Source organism: Cucurbita moschata, unplaced genomic scaffold (genome assembly GCF_002738365.1).
Source record: "Cucurbita moschata cultivar Rifu unplaced genomic scaffold, Cmos_1.0 Cmo_Scf00030, whole genome shotgun sequence".
Lineage (NCBI taxonomy): Eukaryota > Viridiplantae > Streptophyta > Magnoliopsida > Cucurbitales > Cucurbitaceae > Cucurbita > Cucurbita moschata.
This window is the reverse complement of record NW_019268546.1, coordinates 2,735,286-2,761,731: the sequence shown is the minus strand read 5'-3', so window position 1 is coordinate 2,761,731 and position 26,446 is coordinate 2,735,286. Positions and strand designations below refer to the sequence as shown.

At 39.3% G+C, this 26,446-nt stretch overlaps 1 protein-coding gene, 1 non-coding gene and 1 pseudogene across 2 annotated transcripts; 2 read left to right on the top strand and 1 right to left on the bottom strand.

Annotated features, from left to right (window-relative positions):
• Positions 1 to 12,649: 12,649 nt before the first annotated feature.
• Positions 12,650 to 19,611, bottom strand: LOC111464226 (annotated as a pseudogene).
• LOC111464589 lies at positions 19,082 to 19,189 on the top strand. Its single transcript, XR_002714062.1, has one exon. It is a non-coding gene; the product is annotated as a Plant small nucleolar RNA R71 (small nucleolar RNA).
• Positions 19,612 to 24,972: 5,361 nt separating the features above from the next.
• Positions 24,973 to 25,920, top strand: LOC111464225. The gene is made up of 2 exons (XM_023108320.1): positions 24,973 to 25,206; positions 25,264 to 25,920. Exons 1-2 carry the CDS (start codon positions 24,973 to 24,975, stop codon positions 25,918 to 25,920), a joined length of 891 nt encoding a protein of 296 aa, XP_022964088.1.
• The last annotated feature ends 526 nt before the right edge of the window (positions 25,921 to 26,446 follow it).

The window sequence follows — 26,446 nt, the reverse complement described above, 5'->3', positions numbered from 1 at the left end:
TATAGACCTCTTCTTGTAAATCTCCATCAAGCTGATAAACAGGCCACCGCAATGGGCTGCATTTCCATGTAAATCTTCATAGAACATTTCGTTTGGCAAGTCACTCCCATGTTCCATTTTTCTTAATGAACTGCATCTCTTTTACCATAGCTTTCTTCCCCTCTTCTTTTTCAGTTGCTTCTTCATAACTCATAAGGTCTGAAACAGTAAAAGCAAATTGACATGATCCAAATATGTCAGCTAAAGATTCATACTTTTTTGGAGGTGTCTCATCTGAAAATTCTTCAAGAGAAGAGTTGCAATTTAGTGATGTTGAAGATGATGAATTTGAAAGATTGTGTTGTAGTGGAGGCACTAGGAGATGCACTAGAGTTGACCCTTGTCTCTTCATCTGTAGTAACTTCAAATGTAATCTCTTTTGTATTATTATCTAATAGTTTTATCTTATCATGACTGGTTTCGACTTTCATTGTGTTGTTTTTCCTCAACTTGCATCTATTTTGTATTTCCAAGTTGCACCTTGATTCTTTACGTCTCATCAAGCTCTTAGGATAAAGATTTGATGTCTATCATATGGTTCAAGCATCTGCTATCAACAAACCATAAGTCGTCTTCTTTTGGATTAATATCAATACACGCCATAAAAAGCTTTTCTTCTCTTTCTTCATTTTCTACTGCAAAATTCATTTGTTGATCTTTATACCAACAATTAGCTTTTGTGCGCCTATACCTTCTACAATAATAACATTGTATGACCTTCCTTATCATGGAATTGCCTTTGTCCATCATTTCTCCATCTAGCCCTGTTATCATGACCACCATGGAAGCTGCGAAATCCTCCTCTTCCACGACTTTTACCTACTAAATGAATATTTTCTCTTTCGCTGCCTTTGTTGTTTGCTGTCTCCTTCACTTGTAATGTCTTTTCTTCATTCCTTACTGGTGATCTATTGATTCTTGACTCATGAGCTTGAAGCGAACCCATTAGTTCATCAACGGAGAGTATTGATAGATCCTTAGCTTCTTCTATGGCAGCCACCACATGATCAAACTTTGGAGTTAAGCTTCTCAACACCTTTGCAACAATTGTTTCATCTGAAATTTTCTCTCCATAAGTAAGCATTTAACTGACTATTTCCATTGCTCTTGACAAAAAGTCAGTAATTGATTCGTCATTCGTCATGAGCAGAGTTTCAAAATCACGTCTTAGATATTGTAATTTCACTGTTATGACATTTGAATCTCCTTGAAACTTCTTCTGTAGAATTGATCATGCTTGTTTTGATGTGGTTGTTGCTGCAATTCGTGAAAAAAATAGTCTCATGAATTGCTTGCTGAATAATGAACAGAGTGTTGGCATCATTTTTCATGAATTTGTTTCTACTTCTATTGTGGGTTCTAATACATCAATGAACCTTAATGGGACTGGGATACCAGCAGCCTTTCTTTTAGTTCCATACCCCCATCTAACCTTAATGGGACTGGGATACTAGCAGGGAAGAGGAGAGCATTAAGCAATCGATATGAATCGCTTTACAAAGCTATTTCTTTCCCTAATTCGTGAATCGTCGCTAAGATGGCAGTTGTTCGAAGACTTGTCGGTCCTAATAGGATGATTAAAACGAATATGATTAGTGGCCACTGATAGTCTTACCAAGGAGTCGTGCATAGCCATCTACTTATATGCGAAGTCTGTTAAGCGGTTCTATAAGAAGGAGGACTTAAAGCAACCTATCTATACATATCTACCAATAATCCAATGGTAGCCAAAAGAATGATCCCCAGGTGAAAGAACTTTCTATACATATCTAATTGGATTGCTAGAAACGAAGGAAGGAGAAAAGATTGGAGTAAGGGAAGCGAAAGACACTATACCGACTGAAAGGTACATTGTTGCTTTACTGATAGCGAGAGGATTGAGAAAAGCTATAGTGCAGGAAGAGCACAGGGAGAGGATGAAGGCTTAGTTAGTGCTTGGGGAAAGGCGTATGATAGCGAGAGCAAGAAAATTCCTGCGCTTACGCTTGCTATTCAAAATTGGAATGGAGAATGACTTCAGGACAAAAGAAAAAGTCCGATTCTTCTCGATACCAATACCTAAAGCTCACTGAACTTGAGCTATCGTAATTTAGTTTTCGCAATCTCTCTCTCCTTTCCCTATCCGTGGAGTAACTGCGTACCTTTATAGAGCTTGATAATGCATTTTTTGTACAAAATATGATCATTCTTTCTTCAACGTAGTTTTATCTGTAATAAGATGTCTATTCTCTTTAGGGATAGAAAACCAATGTAGCTTAGCCTGGCAAGATACTTTAACTAAGGTATAGACCGGGAGTACTTACTCATAGGTTGCTTGACTTCGTGCCTATCACATCATATCTTATACCTTTAAAGGCTCAAGCCTAAGACGAAAGCCCAATCTTCCCCTCCAACATCTACTCTCTAGTTAAGTAAGGTGACGATTGAATTAGTAGAAAACAGTCTTAGTTAAAAGGTAACATGATCCTAGTGGCAAAGCCTTGGATTCAATTCTCCCCTATGTAACTTTTCAGCAATTTCCTTAGTCAGGCCATTGACCGGGGGATTAGGTAGTTACAAAAGAAAAGCCCTCCCTTATCAGTCTAAACCAAGGCATTCTATTTCTAATACTCAAATTGAAAGGTTAGTCTAATTTTCTACATTCTACCATTCCCTTAGATTCAATTTTGAATCCTTACCACTGGGGATTCCCCTATCCTCACTATAAGAACATATTGAGGCTAAAGTAGCCACAGTCTTTGTCTTTGAGTAAGTTGCATAATTGCTCAGCCCCTGGTAACATACTACAGAATCATAAGAATCACATCCTGAGGACTAAAGAAAAGCTGCCTTGGAATTTCATCTGAAACTTTGAAATAAAGGCCGGTGAGAATTTCTTCCTTTAGAATAGGAGCTAGGAGATCTTTAATGTATTTTCTGCAAACCTCATCACTTCGTCAGCAGGTGATAATTGCCATCTTTTTAGCTTTTTAAACCATCATGACAGAATGCTTTTAGCGGCAAATAAAACGAAGTGGACAATATAACACAATCTATCAATTATTGAGTTAAACCAGCCTTTTACCCTAAAGAAGATTTCCAACTAACTGGATTGAGGGACTTCTTGCTTTTCAGGGCATATCTGTCCTGATCTTCCCGACTTCACTCCTATAGACTCAAGAGAGTAGGCCTTACTGAGCTAATTTAGTAAGCTATTCAAGCTCCTAGACCTTCGTCTGCCTAGTCCTGTCCTTAATAGATGACTTTCGCTTTATCTCAGAGAGTAATCGATATATCTTAGTTACGACCTGAGACAGATCGGGACGAGCTGCATCCTATTAAGATTTATATGTTTTAGTTAGGGCAGAAAGCTACCTATCTTCTTCTGTCCTTATCTTCAATGCTAAATTCTTGAAGTGACTTTAAAACATCAACATCATCAACTACAGCTACTGAAACTGCTACTTCTGAATCCCTGTGATGAACTAAATTGAGTATGATTCCACTTCTTTCCTTTTCTTTAGCAAGTAATTCATCTCTCTATCTATTTGACTCTCTTAGTTGGTTAGCTAGTGTCATTGTCCTTCTGCATCTTATGAATGACCTAGGCATGTCAATGGACGAAGAAGAGTGAAAAGAAAAGAGAAGACATAAGGAATAAATAGGAAAATGAATGTAACAAATTATGGATTCATTGTACTCATTCGGATGAAACCGATCAAAGAGAAAAAGAGAAGATTTGCCCCTGAATGGAACGAAGTGATCAATCCAGAAGTTGCTCAACAGATGAAGACCGAGAAGTCTGTTAAAATAAGACTCACTAATTTGTGAAGTAGATCTCACACACACTGACGATAGAACTCTCCTCTTTCATCGCCCCACTCTTTCAGGCCAGCCGCTTCTTCAAAACCAGGCGTTGGCGGCTAAGGTTTCCTCTCTCTTCTTCACTGTAAACTCTCATTAATAAGGATTCTTCTTCCTTCTTGACTTCCTGTTCCGGAGAATGAATTTTTTGTTTTGTTTGTTGCTTGACCGACTCTGATACCACTTTGTGAAAGTACTACTCGCGTACTTGTGAAGGAGATGTCGAGAGAGAAGAGACAAGGAGACAAAGAACACTGATTTTATAAAAAAAAAAAAAAAAAATACCTTTTCTATTGCTTTGTATTTCTTTCCTCTCTGTTTTTTTGCTCTCTTTTGTTAGATAAAACCTTTGTTTTTTCTTTATTTAGATTCACACGTTTACATTTAATTTCCCTTTGACCATTTGACAAACACGTCGAATGGATTAGCGAATTCTTAGACGTAAATTTTCTAGGAAGTGGCACAGATTCAGTTGGCCACTCTCCACCCATTTTTAGGATAGGTTGTATTTAAATAGGAAATCTGTTTACAAGATTTCACAACCGGATTTTGAAGAGCAGTCAAACTTTCAGTCCTTCTCTCTCTCTTATTTTACGCATTTTATCTTTCCTCCAACAACCTCCTGTCGACAATATCCTCTCGGTCATTTCCCTGGCCAATTATCGAAATTCAACAAGTGGTATCAGAGCCTCGTTGAAGCAATCGGTAGTATACCATCACAGAAGAGCCAACCTATCAACAATCAAGTTGAATAGCTCAAGTGGTCAGAGTGTCGACCTAACAACACACAGGTCTTAGGTTCGAGTAGAAGAAAATGCAAAGGGTGAAAATAAGCACATCGTGGGGTCCATCCCGAGCAAACTCGCTCACTCCTCCACGCCGCCGTCAAGTGCCGGCATCTCCATCACCACCACGAAGAGGCCGACGTCGTGATGACGGGCGTCGAGTCGTCGTTGAGCGAGTGATCAGGGAGACAACGACCGCCGTCGTTCAGTACCCGATGTTGACAAGGTCCAACTACAACGAGTGGGCCTTGTTGATGCGCGTCAACCTACAGGCGCATGGGTTATGGCACGCTGTCGAGCCAGAGGAAGGAGAAACAATCGAGTACCGGGAGGATCGGCTGGCGTTCGCCGCCATATTACGATCTGTGCCCCCAGAGATGCTGGCATCTCTCTCCACCAAGCGCACCGCGCAATCGGCCTGGGAAGGAATTAAATCCCGTCGTAACGTCGAGCAGCGGAAGAAAAATACCATTTCAGCTGTCGACAAGGAGGGTCGTCTACTCCTCACTGAGGAGGAATGGCTTGCACGCCTAAAGCTCCGTGATGACACCGGCGAGAGCAATGGGCCCTCCAGCCGCAAAGGCGGTAAGAAGCCGTGGAAATCTCGATGGCGCATGCACAGGAAAGAGGCGGATCAAACGAAGGAGGAGTCGACTGATGACGGGCCAATCCAGTGCGAGGTCACCTGAGCAAGAATTGCTGGAGCAAGCTCAGGAACAAGGAGACGGCCGAAAAGGCCCATGTGGCTCAATCCGAGGAGGATGAGCCGGCCCTTTTCATGGTGACTGCATCAGTCCTACCTGACCTCGAACCCGAGGAAGAACTCCCCAAATCCACAGAGGTAATCGACGACGGCATAACTGCTCCGGTGAACGTCGAACCCGAGGAAGAACTCCCCAAATCCACAGAGGTAATCGGACGACGGCATAACTGCTCCGGTGAACGTCGAACCCGAGGAAGAACTCCAACTGTGCATAACAAATGCACCTGGGGAGCCAATTCGACTAAAGGAGGAGCGAGTGCTCGCTCAAATCGCTGAAAGAGGCGAGCAGCAAGAGCACCGGCGATGGGTCCTCGACACGGGGGCATCAAACCATATGACCGGGGCCAAGTCTGCGTCTGCGTTCTCCGAGCTTGACTCGGGGATTCGCGGGACGGTGAAATTCGGCGATGGCTCCGTCGTCGAGATCGAAGGGCACGGCACCATCCTATTCGTCGGCAAGGGAGGCAATCATCACAAGCTGACCGGCGTCTACTTCATCCCGAGACTCAAGGCTAATATTGTGAGCCTGGGTCAACTCGATAAGGCCGGCTGCCACATTTCCATCAAACGCGGGCTACTTAGGATCCGCGATGATTGACGACGGTTGCTCACGCAAGTTCGGTGCACGACAAATTGCCTTTACATCCTAAAGCTAGAGATAGAGCAACCAGTCAACTTCTCGGCCAGGTACCGGAAGATGGAAGACCTATTAGGAAGAGGTGAACCACCTGGACTGGCGGCGCGCCAACTCGAAGAAGAGGCGGCCGAACAAGACGTGGAGTCTGGAGGACATGCCGCCAGGGACACCGAGCAACCGGTCAACCTCTCGGCCAGGTACCGGAAGATGGAAGACCTATTAGGGAGAGGTGAACCACCTGGACTGGCGGCGCGCCAACTCGAAGAAGAGGTGGCCGAACAAGACGTGGAGTCTGGAGGACATGCCGCCAGGGACACCGAGCCATAGGGCTCAAAACGGAGTTCAAACGAAACGAAATAAGGCAGATATAACACAGGTTTTAGGAGGAGATTGTTAGATAAAACCTTTGTTTTTTCTTTATTTAGATTCACACGTTTACATTTAATTTCCCTTTGACCATTTGACAAACACGTCGAATGGATTAGCGAATTCTTAGACGTAAATTTTCTAGGAAGTGGCACAGATTCAGTTGGCCACTCTCCACCCATTTTTAGGATAGGTTGTATTTAAATAGGAAATCTGTTTACAAGATTTCACAACCGGATTTTGAAGAGCAGTCAAACTTTCAGTCCTTCTCTCTCTCTTATTTTACGCATTTTATCTTTCCTCCAACAACCTCCTGTCGACAATATCCTCTCGGTCATTTCCCTGGCCAATTATCGAAATTCAACATCTTTTGCTCTGACTTTACAGGAAAAGGATTAAGTATTTATACCTTTTCTATGGATTAAGTATTTATACCTTTTCTATCACTAATAATAGTGTGAGAGAAACACCCATAAACCCCTACCATCATCCCTTAAAAAAAACTGGCCATTTTGTTTCACATTTTTCAAATTAACTTTCCTAACATAACAAATTAACTACATTTGACATTGTAAGTTTATTTCAACAAAACTCCCCCATAAACTTAAATGCTCCTACCATTTGTCATGTCAATCATCTTCTTGTATTTGTCAAAAAGTACTTTCGGTAGCGATTTTGTAAAGATATCCGCAACTTGATCCTGACTTGCCATATGAAGCAAAATTTCATGCTTTCTTCCTTCACATGATCTCAGATAAAATGAAATCGAACGTCAATGTGTTTGCTTCTTTCAAGATTCACTAGATTCTTGGCCAACTCAATTGCTGATTTGTTGTCAACTTGAATCATGGTTGCACCTCGTTGCTTTAGCTCCATCTTGCTCAATAAATTTCTAAGCCATATCGCGTGACACACACATCAAGATGCTGCCACATACTTAGCTTTACACGTCGAGGGTGTCACGATCGGTTCTTTCTTTGAAAGCCAAGTAAATGTTGTGTTGCTCATGAAGAATACATAACCCGATGTACTTTTCCGATCGTTTATATCTCCGCACCAATCACTGTCAGAGTAACCAACTAACTTGTAATCTTCTGTTTTTTAGTAGAATAACCCAAGTGACACTGTTCCTTGGATGTACCATAGGACTCACTTCAACGCCTTCCAATGTGAATAAATTGGCTCCTCCATGAACCGACTTATTATGCTGACACTTAATGAAAGATCTAGCCTTGTACATGTTAGATAGCGAAGGCTTCCTACTAAGCTCCGATACCTATTTGCATCTACTCATTCTCCTTCATCGTACTTTGAGAGTTTTGCATCTGGTTCCATTGGTGTTGATATCAAGTTGCAATTTTCCATCTTGTACTTCTCCAAAATCTCCTTTGCATATTTCTCCTGTGATATAAAAATACCCGTCTCTCCTTGTTTAGGTACCAAACCAAGGAAAAACTTCAACAAGCCCAAGTTTGTCATCTCAAATTCTCGTGTCATTGTGCTTTTGAACTCTTCTATCATTTCATCATTGTTGCCTAAGAAGATGAGGTCATCGACATAAAGAGCGACAAGTATCACATTACCTCCACTCTTCTTTGTATAAAGTGCATGCTCGTAGGGACATTGCTTGTACCCATAAAGTGCCTTCTTCAATTTCAGTACCTTCTTCTCTTCTCCAATTTTCATGTACCCAGGTGATTGTTCGAGGTAGACTTCTTCTACAAGCACACAATCCAAGAATGCCGACTTGACATTCATTTGAAAAATTGGCCATTTGAATTGAGTCACTTGGGAAATGAGCAATCAGATTGTCTCCATTCTTGCGATGGGAGAAAACACTTCGTCATAATCAATTCCCACATTTTGCTTGTATCCCTTCGCAACAAGTCGCGCCTTGTACTGCTCAATCTTGCCTTGAGCATTCATCTTTTTCTTGAATACTCACTTCACACCTATAGGTTGACTCCCTTCTGGTAATTCTGTCACCTCCAATGTATTGTTGCGATGAATCGCTTTAATCTCCTCATCCATGGCAATTTGTCACTTCTTGTCTCGCACTACCTCTTCAAAGCTAATATTTTCAGCATCTGCCAGAAGACATACAAGGTGTACCTCATTTGTTGAATCATACAAGTCTAACAAACTTCGCATTTTGGGTTGTCGTGGTTCATCTTCATCATCGGAAATTTCTGAGTCTGTTGGTGCACTTGTTGGTGCAACGACTGATGATTCTCCAACTTCGATATTTTCTTCTGTCGAATTGTTCCAGTCCCATTCGCTTGCTTCATTTACTCGCACATCGCGACTCACTATCAGCATCTTCCTTATCGGGTCAAGTAGCTTGTATCCTTCTGTCTTCTCATCATATCCAATAAAAACATACCTTTTGCTTTTGTCTTCGAGCTTTGTTCTTCGTTGATCCGGTACGTGGTCGTAAGCCACACTACCAAACACTTTGAGATGAGAGATTGTAGACTTTTGTCCACTCCAAGCCTCTTGTGGTTTTTAATCATCTAACTTCGCATGTGGACATCAATTTTGTATGTAGATGGCGCATTGCACAACTTCGGACCAAAATTCCTTTAGCATTCTTTTGCTCTTGAGCATTGATCGAACCATGTCGAGAATGGTCCGGTTCTTTCTCTCGGCCACACCATTTTGTTGAGGGGTGTCCGGTGTTGAGAAATAAACTTAAATGTAGGAGAGAAAAAAAAATGATTATGATTTTTCGTTTGTTATTTGGTCAAAAAGACCCTTACGAAATTTGAGAAGGAAAAGGGCTTATGGGAGAGAGAAATGTGAGGGCAGTTACGACTAAACTTAGCCTCAGAAAAAACTATAAAAGGGGCTCAATGTATCGTTGTAAAATGTGCAGAGAGAAAAAGAACAAGAGAGAAAAGAAAAGCATAAAGCAATTTATTGTCCGAGTTATTGTGCAATAACCTTTTGAGAACTTCTTTGTCTCCTTGTCTCTCTCCCCTTTCAACACCCCCTTTAAAGTTTCATGAGAGTTATCTAAACAAGTTAGATTCAAAGTGAGCGTTTTATTTCGTGGTTGGTATCGGAGAGGCTTTATGTTTCAACAAATTGGTATCGGAGCGATTTCAATTTCAACATCCGGTGCACTTAGAAATCGCCTTATGCCTTACTCCTCGCAATACTCCATGAAAGCCGTCAAAGTATACTCACCACCTCTATTGGATCGTACAGCTTTGATGTGTCTACCAGTTTCCTTCTCCACCATCACTTTGAAGGTTTTCAACACCTCGAATGCCTCGAATTTTTCTTTCAGAAAGTAAGCCCAAGTTTCTCGTGAGTAATCATCGACAAAGGAAATGAAATACCTCTTTCTACTTAAAGACTCGGGGGTAATTGGTCCATATATATTTGTATGAATCAACTCAAGAGGTTGTTTAGCCCAAAATTCAGCCTTCTTTTGAATTGAGGTTCTCGCATGCTTGCTGAGCACGCATTCTTCACAAAATTTTCCTTCAAAGTCCATGTTGGGTAGCCCATGTATCATGTTCTTCTTCGCTAACTCTTTTAAGCCGCCATGATGTAGGTGACCAAAGTGGAGATGCCATAGTGATGCCTTGTCTTCTACGTCGACTCGCAAACACTTTTCTTGTATACTTCTTCAATTCAGTTTGTACATCCGATTTCTTCCAATCTCAACTTGAGCAACCAAATGCCCTTGCTTATCGTTCAAGTGTAGCAGGCGGTCCTTTAAGAATATCGAGTAACCTTTCTCTGTGAGTTGCACCATACTCAATATGTTGGTCTTGAGGTCTGGTACGTAATAAACATCTTAGATTGATCCCATTACACTATCCTATTGCAAGAAATGTATAGTACCTCGGCCATTGACCTCCACCTTTGACGCATCTCAAAATGACACATGATCATCTTCAATCTTTTGCATCTCTTTGGATTGGTACTCGTGACCGCACATATGGTTGCTTGCCCCTGAGTCGAGGTACCACAGAGTGTCGTTGTTGATGTTGTCTTCTTGAGCCATCAAGAGAAGACCTTCATTTGTTACGTCTCCCAAGGCTAGGTTGGTTGCTCCTTCCACCCTTTTTCCGGCTCGACAATCTTTTACAACATGCCCCACCCTGCCACAATTGTAACATTTGTCGGAGTTACAATCATACGCATAGTGACCATATTCTTAACATTTATAGCATTGAATGTTGGAATAGGTTGATCGGCCACCTCTTCCTCGTCTACTTCCTCTTCCACGCAAATTTTCTTGGCTTGATTGTCTCTTCTCCTTATAATGTCCTTCATTACTGTTGCCTTGACCACCTTGACCATTTCCGCGACTTCCAGGACCTCTACCTTGAATATTTTGAGAGTAGAGTACCATTTCATCTTTTATTGATGCCTTGGTTTGAAGTGTTTGATCGAGTGTTTTCTCCTTCTTCTTACGTTGCTCGTGTGCCTCGAGAGAACTGGCGAGCTCATCGACCGTGAACGTCGCTAGGTTCTTTTACTCTTCTATCACACATACAACATTCTCGAAGTTGTTGGGTAATGACCTCAAGATCTTCTCCACAACCCACATCTCAGGTAACATTTCTCCGTTTCGATTTAGTTGGTCTAGCACAGTCTATACGCGCGTGATGTAGTTAGATACATTTTCTGACTCCTTCATCTTCATGCTCTCCAACTCGCCACGAAGAGTTTGGAGACGCACTTGCTTAACTCGGTCGGTTTCTTTGAACACCTTTTCTAAAGTGTCCCACGCTTCTTTTGAAGTAGTTGCCCTGGCAATCTTTTCAAAGCCCGACTCGTCAACAACTCGAAATAGCATGTATAATGCTGTCTTATCCTTTGATTGTAATTCTTTTAACGCCTAGTTTTGTGCCACTGTATAACCCGTGGTATCCTTTGGTTCTTCGAAACCTTCTTCGACCACCTCCCATGCGTCTTGAGAACCGAGAAGAGCTTTCAATTGGATGCTCCAATTCTCGTAGTTCGTCTTCATTAATCGCGGTAGCGGCATTTGATCCATCATATTCGCCATCGTCTCTAATACCAATTTGTTAAAATAAGACTCACTAATTTGTGAAGTAAATCTCACACACACTAACGATAGAATGCTCCGATGTTGAGAGAGGAAAGACAAGGAGACAAAGAACACTGATTTAAAAAATAAAATAAAAAAAACTTTTCTATTGCTCTATATTTCTTTCTTCTCTGTTCTTTTGCTCTCTTTTGCTCTGACTTTACAAGAAAAGGATTAGGTATTTATACCTTTTCTATCACTAATAATAGGGTGAGAGAAACACCCATAAACTGTTAGGATCGCACAACAACGCACACACTCGATCTAGATGAACACAAAGAACAGGATAGAAAAAATTGCAATGAGAACTCTAGCTAAAAGAATTTGTATTGATGAGTATGTATAGGAGAGAATACAGAGAATAGAAAGTACATTTTCAAAGCTCTAGCGAACGGGATATATATATAGTTCAGTTTACTATATATAGCTTTACCAGATTTAACCATCTACTATATATAGCTATTTACTATATATAGCTTTACCGGTTATAGCTTTACCAAATATAGCTTTACCGGATATAACCGTTGACCAAGCTATAAATAAGAGAGCAGACTCCATAACCTAACAATTCTCCCACTTGGAGACTGATCCAGTCAACCAAGAATTTCATTCTCAAACGATCACTACACCATACCAATTAAGGCTTTGCATAACCTTAATTTTCCAACATCAACACATTTTGTCAACATGTCTGCTGGATTCTTTGCACCCTCTATCTTCTCTAAACACATATCGCCTTCTTCCACTAACTTGCGAGTGAAATGGTATCGCCTCCTCCAAACACATATTGGGTTCTTCACCAACTGTATGGCACTCTGACTATTTGTATAAATAATCTTCTTGCACTGCTTCCTGCCTAATTCTTTTAGATAGTCTGTCATTCATATCATCTTCTTTCCAGCTTCAGCTATTGCCACGTACTCAGCTTCAATAGATGAAAGAGCAACACATTTCTGAAGTTTGAACATCCAACTCACTATTGTTCCATCTATAGTGTAGATATATCTAGATGTGCTCTTGCTAGAGTCTACATCTCCACTCAGATCAGCATCCACAAAACCTTGCAGAACTACTTTGTCATTGCCATAACAAAGTGAAGTATTGGATGTACCTCTCAGATATCTCAGAAGCCACTTCATAACTTCTCAATGTTCTTTCCCTAGATTTGCCATGTACTTGCTAACAACTCCCACTACATGTGTTATGTTAGGTCCAGTGCAGACCATAGCATACATCAAACTCCCAACTGCAGAAGCGTACAGAACTGATGCCATGTGCTCACGTTCCTCAACTGTCATGGGAGTTTGCCCCTTTGACAATTTAATACGATTTGCTAAGGGGGTAGTCCTGGGTTTAGCGTCATTCATCTTGAATTTGGAACCCACCTTCTCAATGTACTGCTCTTGGGATCGATTTAATATGCTAGCAGATCTATCTCGAGAAATTCTCATCCCAAGAATCTGCTTCGCAGTACCCAAAATCTTTCATCTCAAATACTAAAGACAAGCTTGCCTTCAGGTGGTTTATCTCCCTCATACTTGATCCAGCAATTAGTATATCATCCACATACAGGAGTAGAAACACATAAGAATCAGTGTATTTCTTGAGGTAGCAACACTGATCCTTTTCACTCCTGTGGAAACCACTCTTGCACATGAAGGAGTCAAACTTCTTGTACCATTGTCTCGATGCTTGTTTCAGTCCATACAAGCTCTTATTGAGCTTACACACCATGTGCTCCTTGCCTGGAGCTGCAAACCCTTCTGGTTCTTGCATATAATCTCCTCATCTAGATCTCCATGTAAAAACTCCGTTTTTACATTCATTTGCTCAAGGTGCAAATTATCCAATGTAACAATACTCAGCAGAATTCGGATAGTAGTTAATTTCACAACTGGAGAAAAGATCTCAGCATAATCAATGCCTTTTCTTTGTGAATATCCTTTAACTACTCATCGAGCCTTAAACCTCCTTCTGCCATCTGGTTCAACCTTGATTCTGAACACCCATTTGTTCAACAGAGCTCTCTATCATGTAGGCAACTCAGTCAGCACCCACGTATTATTCTTTTCAAGTGAGCTCATCTCATCATCCATGGCTTGCTCCCACTTGGTTGAATCTTCCACTTGTAGGGCTCATCAAAGGACTCTGGTTCTCCTTCGTCAGTCAGCAACAGATAATGTAATGAGGTTGAATATCTATCTGGTGCTCTGATAGTTCTGGATGATCTCCTCAACACCTACTCACGTGTAACTTGCTCCACATCTAGTTCTTCAACAATAGGATCAGGAGTTTCTTGAGCTTATGTTGTAACATCACTACGTGAATTTTCCTGCCACTCAAGTTCAACTCCCACTTGCTTCGTAGTCTCGGAGTTTATCTTCTCTCTGTCCTTGTACATGACATTTTCATCAAAGGTCATATCGCAGTGTCTTAGGATTTTCATATTTTTCTCATTCCAAAACCTGTACCCGAACATGTCAGAGCCATAGCCTATGAAGTAGCATTTCACAGCCTTAGCATCAAGTTTATCTCTCTTCTCTAGATCAACATGAACATACGCAGTACAACCAACAGTTCTCAAGTGAGAGTACTTGAGTTCTTTTCCTGTCCATACTTCTTTGGGCAATTTGAACTTCAAGGGTACTGACGGCCCTCTATTAATAAAATATGCTGCTGTGTTCACAGCATCAGCCCAGAATGTCTTTGGTAGTCCAAAATGATCCTCATGCTTCTTGCTCGCTCATTCAATGTTCTGTTCATTCTTTCTGCAATACCATTTTGTCTTGCCTTACTAAGAATTGTTCTTATTAATCTAATTCCCTCAGCTGCACAAAATGTTATAAATTTCGATTCGTTGTACTCTCTTCCATTGTCAGACCTCAGACATTTGATCTTCAAGCCGGTCTAATTTTCAACTTCAGCTTTCCACTTCTTGAAGGTGGTAAACACATCTGACTTGTGTTTCAGAAAGTAAACTCATACCTTCCTGCTAAAGTCATCAATGAAGGTGACGTAGTACCTTGATCCACCAAGTGATGAAATTGGAGATGGTCCCCAGACGTCTGTATGGACCATTTCCAATGCACTTTCTTCGATTCTCTAGAAGCTTTTGTGAAACTAACTCGTTTCTGTTTGTCTATAACACAGCTCTCACAAAGACCCATATCAATAGATTTTCAGCCTTCTAAATCTCCTTTCGCAGTCAGCATCTTCATTCCTTTGACGTTCATATGTCCAAGTCTATTGTGCCATAGACTTGAATTGGAAGCACTCTCAGCAGTAGCAGTCATGTTTATACACTCTGCAGTAGTGTATAAGGTTTCGGATTTTGTGCCACGTGCAACAACCATGGCGCCCTTCACAATCTTCCACGAACTCTTTCCAAACTCTGCTGCATAGCCTGTGCTATCCAACTGACCAAAAGAGATCAGGTTCTTCTTGAGACCAGAAATGAATCTGACATCTTGTAAAGTCCACTGATTTCCTGCTGGAGTTTGTATGGAGACATCTCCCTTCCCTTCAATCTCCAAGGTTTTGTTGTCGGCAAGATACACCTTCCCGAAATTTCCTGATTTCAAATTTCGAAACAATTCCTTACTTGGAGACGAATGGAACGATGCACCTGAATCTAAAATCTACGAATCAGCTAGGCTGTCCACACTAAGGATTAAAACGTCCTCAGTATCTTCTGTTGTTATTTAGAATCATCATCATCTTTAGATTTATGATTCTGCTTCTTCTTCAGTTTTGTACAATCTGTTCGAAAGTGTCCTTTTCCCCCACAGCTCCAACACATTACGTTGGGTTTGTTTGGAGATTTTTCTCGATCCTTTGATTTTGATCGCTCATGTTTGTTTGAGCTCTTTGATTTACTTCTTTCCCTTCGATCAACACTGAGAGCATTGCCTGAGGAATCTACAGTTTCCCGTTTGCGAATACTTTTACTGAGAACTACATCTCGAATTTCATCAAACTTCAGTTTATCAGATCCTCGAGAATTGCTGATTACGGCAACAACAGTATCCCATGACTCGGGTAAAGATGACATCAAAATCAACGCTTTAATTTTATCTTCGAAATTAATTTCCACCGAACTTAGTTGACTTACAATCATATTGAATTCATTTATATGATCAGTAACAGATCCACCTTCAGACATCTGTAGATTGAACAATCTCCGCATCAAATGCACCTTGTTCATAGCCGACGGTTTTTCATACATATTTGACAGCGCCTTCAATAAATCTAACGTTGTCTTCTCCTTGATGATGTTGAACGCCACGTTTCTGGATAGTGTCAACCGGATCAGCCCCAAGTCTTGTCGATCTTGAGCTTCCACTGTTCCGTGGTCATGGTATCCGGCTTCACCCCCAACAAGGGTTCGTGAAGATCTTTCTGGTACAAATAATCTTCAATTTGCATCTTCCATAAATCGAAATCGGATCCATCGAACTTCTCAATTCTAATCTTTGAACTTTCCATCTTCACAGATCGTGGTGAATTTCGCCTAGCTCTAATACCAGTTGTTAGGATCGCACAACAACGCACACACTCGATCTAGATGAACACAAAGAACAGGATAGAGAAAATTGCAAGGAGAATTCTGGCTAAAAGAATTTGTATTGATGAGTATGTATAAGAGAGAATACAGAGAATAAAAAGTACATTTTCAAACCTCTATCGGACGGGATATATATATAGTTCAGTTTACTATATATAGCTTTACCAGATTTAACCATATACTATATATAGCTATTTACTATATATAGCTTTATCGGATATAGCTTTACCAAATATAGCTTTACCGGATATAACCGTTGACCAAGCTATAGTTTTACCGGTATTTTAAGTTTATTTCAACAAAGTCTACTACCTGGCGTGGCTCGCCAATCTCGTTCTGGTAAAGAAGGAGGAGGGTGGAGGAAGTGTGTGGACTTCACCGAGCTTGCCCTAAATACTGTTATCCCTTATATCCCTTACCCATGATAGATAAACTCGTTGATTCCACTGTCGGATATTCAATCTTCTATATAAAGCTTCTCATCAAATAGCAATGGAAGAAGACGATTCTTTCATTACCGAAGTAGGAACTTTCTGTTATACCACCATGCTCTTGGGCCTAAAAAATGCGAGAGACACTTACCAGAGGCTAGTGAGCAAGCTACAAATCGGTAAAAATGTGGAAGTGTATGTGGATGATATGTTAGTAAAAAGCCGAACTATCCAACAACTTGCTTTTGATCTTCGGGAGGTCTTAGAGATATTGAGTCGCATACGTATCTCAGTGAGTGAATGAGTGTTATCGAAGATAAACTTATAGGTAGAGGCTTAGTACCTTACGGATTATTTGCAGCCGTTTTCCCAATCCTTTTCCAAAGCTTGTTACTAAACAAAAATGACGTATAGCATAATGCTTCTTATTCATCAGACAAGAGCAAACTTCCCCACTCCCACTTCACTAATTGGAAGAAAAAGGATGATCCATTGTGATTCCTTGGTGTGGAGAGATCTCTGCCATCAAGAGAGCTCGTAGGCCTTATTCTACAGATCAAAGAGCGACGTAATTCCTCATTGATCCGAAGTAGTCTTTTAGTATAGAACAGAGGCATTCTGAGCCGACTACTATGACTACATGCGCATCTAATGCAGTGGGTTGGAGATAGAGGTGGGTTAATCTAACCTTTGCATCGATGTTTGGCATGAGACTTTTTTCAGGCCGATTCTTGTCTATTCCGAATCAAGTATAAGTTCAATAGTTTCCTCCCGTATGAGATCTAAGAGGATTTATATCAATCAGGAACTGAACTCCCAGATTGAATAAGGTAAAACTCTTTCACCTATTTATTCTTTCACTTATCTTTCTCCTTCAAAAGAAAGTGTTTCAAGTCAAAACTCAACTCAAGATTCATTCATCTGAACTACTCTCCCTATCCTTTATTCCTTGGCTGAGATTACCTAGTCGAGTCAACTCAGCTTCGCTCTTCCACTCTAAATTTCTTGGTTCTTTCTCCTTCACTTGAACCTCTATTCCCTTCAGTTCGTGTTCATTATTCTTTCACTGTGAACAAAGACTCAACTCAAGATTCATTCGACTGAATAGGAAGTCAAGACTCAACTCAACAAGATTCATTCTCCTTTTCCTATTTATTCTTTCACTTTGAACTCGGTTCAAATTTGTTCTTTCTCCTGAAACTTAAAGTAAAGACTCCTTATTCATTCTCCTTCCCTTGAACCTCTATTCCCTGAGCTACTTCACCTTTAAGATCGGTAAATAAAAGAAAAAGATCAAGTCTAAACCTTGAACCTTTTCCTATCATTTACAGTCGGTAAAAGAAAAGAGATTCATTCGACTTAACTCCTTTACCTATATTACACTGAAAGAAAGAAAGGAGAGGAAAGACAAAACATTAATTCGACTGAACCTGATTTCACTTTATCTTCGTCTTCGCTCCTGGACTATTACTTCTGAACCTGATTTCACTCGGTAAATAGTAGTCTTTCTCCTGAACTCAATCACCTATTCTCGTCGTGTTCTTCATTTTCCTTTTTATTCTTGAACTGTAAATGAAGAAAATGAAAGAAAAATCTCCTGTAAAGACTCAAGATTAATTCTCCTTCACTCTGTAACCTTTACAGTCTCACATATTCTCTCCTCTCCTCTCCCCTTCTTGTCTCGTAGCTTCTCTCCTCGCTTTTGTTCAATTATAAATAAATAACCATTTTGATGGAGATACAAATTGAGATCGTAGAAACATGAGCTTGTGATATAGCTACACCTAATTCCAAACTGATTAATGCAAGAACTATAAATAAAGGACCAGGATCTCCCATGAAGTAGAAAATATTATTCATACATAGCAGAGTCCAAGCGAACCCATTTAAAATCTTTACGAAACTATGATCAGCCATCATAATTAGCAAATAAACGTATTCCTAAGCTTAATGCGCAAAAACAATGAGAGATTACTAAAAAAAAGGTGCTAATGGTAGTGAGACTCCCGTGGGTAACGAGAAACTTAAAAAAAGAAGACCATTTCATTGAAATCCCATAGTAATACCAATAAAAATAGAAAATGAGAGACCCAAAGTAATGAGAAAATGACTTGTAACTCTGAAGCTATAAGGTATCATACCCTGAGGATTACGAAATAACGAAAAAGTAAAAGTGACCGAGATGCGAGGGAAAAACTTTTGTTTAACATTTTCGGAAAGACCACTTATTTGTTCGTTTACCAGATTCGGCATGAAATCATAAATAAGCTCTACCAAGGATTGCCAAGCATTTGGTACTGAGTTTCCTCCTCCATTTTTAGTAACAAAATGAACCAGAAGTGGACCAAACGGAGAGTTAGCAACATAAACAAAGATGGATTTATGAATGAGAAATAAAAATTTTCTATATTCATAGGAATCAACGGGAGAATGGTAAATTGCTAGATGCTATTCTCTCTAAAATCTCATATGCTTCATTGTATGTCTTTGATAAAATAGTTCCATTGGCAGAAGCATCAACTACTTGTTTAGTAGCAATATTTAATCCATTATAGAAAGTCTCCATTTGTATACAATGAGGTAGTCCATGGTGAGGACACTTTCTAAGCATCTCCTTAAATCTTTCCCAAGCTTCGCTTAATGTCTCTCATCTTCAAACTGTTGAAAAGCAACAATCTCATTTCTGAACCATGCATTTCTAGTGGGTGGAAAGTACTTGATCAAAAGTTTCTCTGCTAGACTATTCCAAAAATCAATTGTTCTCAGTGCTAAGGTATTCAACCATGATTTAGCACCATCCCTCAAAGAATAAGGGAATAAGCTCAATCTAATCACGTCTTTATCCACTCCCTAAAATCGAAATGAGTCACTAACTCCCAAAAATGACTTTAGATGTAGGTGGGGATCTTCCGACGGTAGTCCATGAAATTGTCCAATGGTTTGCAACATTTGAAACATCACAGGTTAGCTCAAACGTGGTTGCTTGTATTTCGGGTCTAATGATGCACAGATTTAGCTCTTCCATAGCTGGGTGTGCATATGCTCGGATCGCTCTTTCTCTGTCATCTGCTAAATAAATGGCATTGGCAGTAATTCTCTCTTGATTAGCCATCATCGCTAGATTTTCAAACTCCCGATTCAACTGGGCTCCAAGTTCTATTTGTTGTATATTATGTTCTGTCATTTTCTTTTTCTCCTTCAACCTTCGTCTAAATGTTCTCTCTATTTCAGGATCCAAAATAAATTTCAAACCCGTAGGTGGGTTCATACACATGATTTTGCAGCAGTAAACTCAATTCTTCAGCAGTAAATACAACAATAGAAAACTCAACTTACTATGGCTTCTTGTTGGCTCCAGCCCACAAAAGTCTACAAGTAAAATAACCAAATTAGTTTCCCCGACAACGGCGCCAAAAACTTGATCGCTTGTGAATGTATATAATAAAATGATGTAAAATTCACAATAATAAGTGCAAGTATACACTATCACAAGTAGTAAGTAATAAGTAAATTATCGATTCCACAGGAAACTTATCTTTTTGGTTAATTTTATCGCTGGAATTTAAATGAGTTTTGGGTAACATTCAAATGGGTGTTGGTGATTTTAACTACTTAAACAAAACTAAAACAAAGTGCCACTGCTGTCGAAAAACAGAAAATGATGAGAAAATCAATTATAATGTGGAAGGTTCGGCTAAGAGAGATTAAATAGATAAGTTGTTGAGTTTTGTGGTAGATTTTAGTTTCTTTTAATAGATTCCCAATCATTGTAATTTCTATTAACAAGACTGTAGAAGAATAATTATTTCTAACCTTTCTATTACCCTTCAAGTCTCTTTGCTATGGAACTAGAGTATTAAAGAGGATTTCATTGCTCCCTCTCTTCTCCTGAATAAGAGAACAACTATGTATGTAAAGTAGTTAATTAAACACACGTGTAAATCATTAACAACAACTCTTTAATAAACTAAAATCATACCATCAACATACTTAAACTTTATAAAACTCTCTCGCCTACCCTATAAAGTTTAGCTCTCCATACAAACTGAATTAAACAGAGGAATCCGCATCTTCATCATGTAAAATTGATGGAATAAGAAAAGAGAATAAGGAAATAGAGAGTTATCCCGGTTTGTTGTTGTTCGTCAATGGAAGTTTCCTCCTCTTGAGCTCTCACGTCCACCTCTTTGCCTAATCAATCCTTGTTGGTCTCCTTTTCCTTCTGCTGTCAACAGCTGCTGGAGTAGGGTTTTCTTTTTCTTCTCTGGTTTCACAGCAGTTCACTACAGTAGAGGCTGCTGCTGTGTAATTCGATTTTTCTCCCCAAAGTGTGGCTCCTCTCCTCTTGGTCTTCCTTTTCCTTTTATTTTGAGCATGGTTCCCCTTTAGAGCTTAAAAGGAATAAGTAATCCACATAGGATGTTCCTCATTGGGTAGTCAATGACCCACTTGGACTGATGATGTGGGTTTAAAATTTCCATGTCATCCCTCATTTGTTTCCAAATTTGCTACTCCCACATGGTTTAGTATAAATGTCTGAAATTTTACCATATAACTCAATTAAATATCCAATTAAGATCGATTTATGCCCAATCATTTTTTTTTTTTATGTTAGACCGCATTTCATGCTCACTAAGTAGAATAAATGGGGTAATAAATAAGAAAATGGTGAATAAGAGTGCAATATTAACTACAAAAAGACTTGATATAACTCTACTTTTAGAGAGTTATCAGAAGTCGACTGACATCGTGTCTGCTTCAACTTCACCCGTCACTCGTGTCGTGTAGTGTAGCAAGACTAACAAGTGGTCAACTAAATTAATGAACGAGCAACTATTTCTTAGTTGCAATACCTTTCTCTTTTTTATTCTTCCTCCACTCACCTCCACGGGCAAATAGAGTCTAATACACTCTTTCTTGGCTAGTGTAGAAAACTCCATGAGAGGTCAATCAGAAGGCTCCATATAGTTCGATTGTGGGGCATAACATTGTGGTTGTTCCCATGACTGATCGAGAAAAACAAGTGAAAAAGGCATCTTCCATTCATATCGATTTAGGTTTTTCTGCACCATATTTAGATCTGCCTCTTCTTCGATCCGAAATTCCTAGTAAATCCATGACTCCTAGAATAAAATGGGATTTCACACCTGGCAAATCTTTCACTCTACCTCCTCTTGTTAACACCATAGAATGTTCCTGCAAATTATGACATTCTCCCAGAATGTGAGTAAATATATCATGTCGATTGCTCAACCGTACTTTGGCTATCTTACGTGGAGTTGAATTAGGTCTTTTTCAGTGTTCACATTGAAAGACACAGGCATACTCCTTACTTCTTGGGACATTGATTTGAAGCTCGAGTACTGTCCGTAAGCCGTTTTTCTTCTCTACCATGACGAATCAATTGACTTAATGTAAGCATCCCTCTTTCCTTTGCCCTTCCCCCCTCTTTTTGCCCTCTCACTAGTGACTACTCCCGATCCAAAGCACCCCTTTTCCATTCATAGAGAAATCCAATCGTCAAAATAAATAAAAAGGCCATCATGGACCAAGATCCAAACAGATCAATCTTGTTGAGAGGTACTGCCCAAGGAAAGGAAAAGGTGACTTCTAGATCAAGGATAATAAATAAAATGGAAACAAGATAAAATCGTATATTGAAACGACTTCTAGCATCACTGGAAGGAATGAAACCACATTCATAAGTCGACAATTTTTCTAGATAGGTTGAACTATTTGAAGCAAATGGAAAAGGAAGACCAAGTGGGATCAAAGAAACTAGTAGAATGATCACTAAATAGATATAAATAGGCACAAATTCTGACATCACCACAACCCACTTGTTGGTTCTTTCACTCCTTGATCGCGGAGCGGCGTACCGAAAAAGAAAAGAAGAAAAAGCCCATTTTGAAACCTTCACTATCAAGTTCAAGATAATGAAAGAAATTCCAATGAGAAATTTAGGAACTCAGATGAAGATAAAAAATAAAAAAAAAATAAAAAATTAAAAAAAAAATAATAAAAAAGCACTCAAACGAGGCAAGGGATCCATGTGATGCAGACCTACAATCGGATAAGGACAGATTCAATCAACCTTAGAGAGGAAAACTAGGTATTCCCACATAATCAGGTAGCCGGAATCGTGACAATTCAATCTTGAAACACACAACCACAACAATTAAATAGAAAGACTATGGCAAAAGCACAACCACATCTCCACCATGTTGCATAGCCGAAACACAGACCCAAACGCACTAGTCCCTTGATTCTCAGATTATATACCAGTTAGTTCAATGATAGGTGTTTAACAAAGCAAAATAAAGAAGGAAATACCTTCCGCATCTTACATATATGAAATTAGCACGATTTTCCCATTTTTGAACATCATTGAGATAGGTTTTCCCCGAACTATTGACTGACCCTTGTTCGGGAGGGAGAAGTTTATTCATTCAATGGAGCTTTATTTGTTTGATCTAGTAAGGAGGTGTTAGAAATAAGTCATCGCCTGACGAAACAACGGTTTATAAACAACTTGAGACATCGAGCGAAGAGCTCCAATGCGCGTATTCAGAGCTACGCGGATGCCGTAGTCGCATAAGCCGGATCAACATCATGACAACGGCATTCTGGAAACTGTTGGGCCAGCCACAATTGGTGTAATGTTTGGGTGCGTATGGCGGTACAAGAAAGTGTTGGGTAAAGGGATAGTGAAAGAGATAGGAAAAAATAAAATAGATCAAAGTTGCAATGCTTTATTATTGTTTTCTCACTCCATGCTTAAAGAGTTACACAATTCCAATATTTATAGGCTTATACACTAACTGGAAGTAGTAAATTATGAAAATCTCGATAAATTCAAACCCACTAACAATCTCCTAAAATCTTGGTAGTTTGAATACATTCAATCATATCTCAACTACTTTAAATTATATCTCAATTTTGAATACTTTGAATCATATCTCAACACTCCCCCTTGATTCAGAGTTACAGATTTCAAGTATAGAGCTTGTTTCTTTTTCTTCCTTTATGAATCTCTCGGTTGTGTTACATAGACCTCTTCTTGTAAATTTTCATCAGACTGATAAACATGTCACCACAATTTCTTACAACTCCTATGTAAATCTCCATAGAACTTTTCGTTTGGCAAGTCAACCATATCCCATGTAACATTTTCTCAATGGACTGCATCTCTTCTTTAATGGCTTTCTTCCACCCTTCTTTTTCAGCTGCTTCTTCATATTTTATAGGGTCTGAAAAAGTAAGAGCAAATTGACATGATGCATATATGTCAGCTAAAGATTTATACTTCTTTGGAGGTGTCTCATCCGAAAATTCTTCAAGAGAAGAGTTGATATTTAGTGATGCTGAAGATGATGAATTTGATAGATTTTGTGTTGCAGTAGAGGCACTAGGAAGTGTACTGGAGTTGACCCTTGTCTCTTCATCCGGAGAAACTTCAGCTGTAATCTCTTTTGAGTCATTATCTAATAGTTTTATCTTACCATGACTGGTTTTGACTTTCATTGTGCATTTTTCCACAACTTGCATCTCTTTTGTATTTCCAAGTTGCACCTTAATTCTTTGCATACCATCAAGCTCTTTGAATAAAGATTTGATGCCAATCATATGGTTTGAGCATTCGCTATCAACAAACCATAAGTTACCTTTTTTTGGATTAATATCAGTACAAATCATGAAAAGCTTTTCTTCTTCTTCATTTTCTGTTGCAAAATTCATTTGTTGATCTTTATACCAACAATCAGCTTTTATGTGCCCATACCTTCTACAATGGTAACATTGTATGACCTTCCTTATATTACTTTCTTCATTAACTGCGTTTGTCCATCATTTCTCCATCTATCCCTGTTATCATGACTATCATGGAAGCTGCGAAATCCTCCTCTTCCACGACTTCTACCTACTAAATGAATATTTTCTTTTCGTTGCCTTCGTTGTTGTCTGTCTCCTTCACTTGTAGTGCCTTTTTTTCATTTCTTTCTAATGATCTATTGATTCTTGCCTCATGAGACTGAAGCGAGCCCATTAGTTCATCAACGGAAAGTATTGATAGATCCTTACTTTCTTTTATGGCAGCCACCACATGGTCAAACTTTAGAGTTAAGCTTCTCAACACCTTTGCAACAATTGTTTCATCTGAAATTTTCTCTTTATACGTATGTGTTAAAGATCACGTATTTATTTAGATTGTTGTCAGTTAGTATCTAATTAAATCTCCGTTAGGAGTTAGATTTAGTTTTGATTTGATTTAATTTTGATTTGTTTACTGGTTTGTTACCAGATTTTCTGCAAATTTTTAGGTTGATTTTCTAAATATCTTTTTATATTCTCTGTATATATATATAAAGCATTCTTGCTCTTCATAATACAATCTTCTCATCAACTATTCAATCACTCACTATTTCACTAACAATTGGTATCAGAGCTATCTTCTAAAGGGATCTGTGATATCAAAATGGAAGGAGAATCCAGTTTTTCAACTGTCGCACCACCAGTCTTTGATGGAGACAATTATCAAATGTGGGCAGTTCGAATGGAGACTTATCTGAAGGCTTTGGATCTTTGGGAAGCAATAGAAGAGGATTACAAGGTCCCTTCACTTCCAGCAAATCCTACTGTAGCACAAATCAAATTACAAAAGGAAAAGAAGACAAGGAAATCAAAGGCGAAAACTTGCTTATTTGTCACTGTATCTCAAATGATCTTCATGCGAATAATATCTTTCAAAACAGCAAAGGAAATCTAGGATTATCTCAAGGCTGAATATGAAGGAGATGAGAGGATTCGTAGAATGAAAGTCCTGAATTTGATTAGGGATTTCAAGTTGCAGAAGATGAAGGAGTCGGAGTCGGTGAAAGAGTACTCTGACAGACTGCTTGGTTCTGTGTTAAATGATTCCAGGATCGTTGAAAAGCTGCTAGTCATTGTTCTAGAGAAGTTTGAAGCCACCATTACTACTCTGGAGAACTCCAAAGACTTGTCAAAGATTTCTCTTATAGAGCCCTTGAATGCTTTACAAGCACAAGAGCAAAGGAGGTTTATAAGGCAACAAGGGGTGATTGAAGGTGTCTTACCTATTAAGCATCAAGACAACAGCAGGTATAAAAACAAGAAAATTTTTAAAAATCAATCGACGAATGGAGATTCATCTGCCAATTATCAGAAGACAAAAGGAGGAGGTTTCAAAAAATCCTATCCACCTTGGCGCCATTGTGAGAAGAAAGGTCATCCACCATACAAGTGTTGGAGAAGACCTGACGTCAAATGCTCCAAATGCAATCAACTTGGACATGAAGCTGTGATCTGCAAAGTTAAAGGTCAGGTGAAAGAAGTAGATGCACAAGTAGTTGATCAAGAAGAAGAAGATCAATTGTTTGTTGTCACTTGTTCCTCAGGCAAATAATCAAGCGAGAGCTAGTTGATTGACAGTGGGTGCACAAATCACATGACATATGACAAGGAGTTTTTTGAGGAATTAGAGATACTGAAGTCAAGAGAGTGAGGATTGGCAATGGTGAACACTTGGAAGTCAAGGAAAACGGTACAGTAGTTATAACAAGCTACGAAGGTACAAAATTTATTCCAAATGCTTTATTTATACCTAAAATTGAACAAAATCTCTTCATCGTTGGTCAGTTACTTGATAAAGGCTATAAAGTGTTGTTTGAGAATAAGCAGTGATTGATCAAAGATGCTAGTGGCAAAGACTTGTTCAATGTTAAAATGAAAGGAAAAAGCTTTGCTCTAAATCCAATGGAGAAAGAGCATATGACCTTTGTAACGACCCGAAATTTTCTACTTAATTTAAGGTCGTTACTTTATACGTACCATAAACATTGAATGCGGAAGACTTCATTTAAATTCTATAAAACATAACCTTTAACTTAAAACACAACCATGGACTTACGTGTTTCGAAAACATCTTTAAA

Bases quoted from the DNA above. Each gene is read 5' to 3' on its own strand.
- LOC111464225 (XM_023108320.1), top strand. From the start codon at position 24,973: ATGGAAGGAGAATCCAGTTTTTCAACTGTCGCACCACCAGTCTTTGAT. The intron at 25,207-25,263 runs GTATCTCAAATG...AAGGAAATCTAG, and splicing joins AAACTTGCTTATTTGTCACT to GATTATCTCAAGGCTGAATA.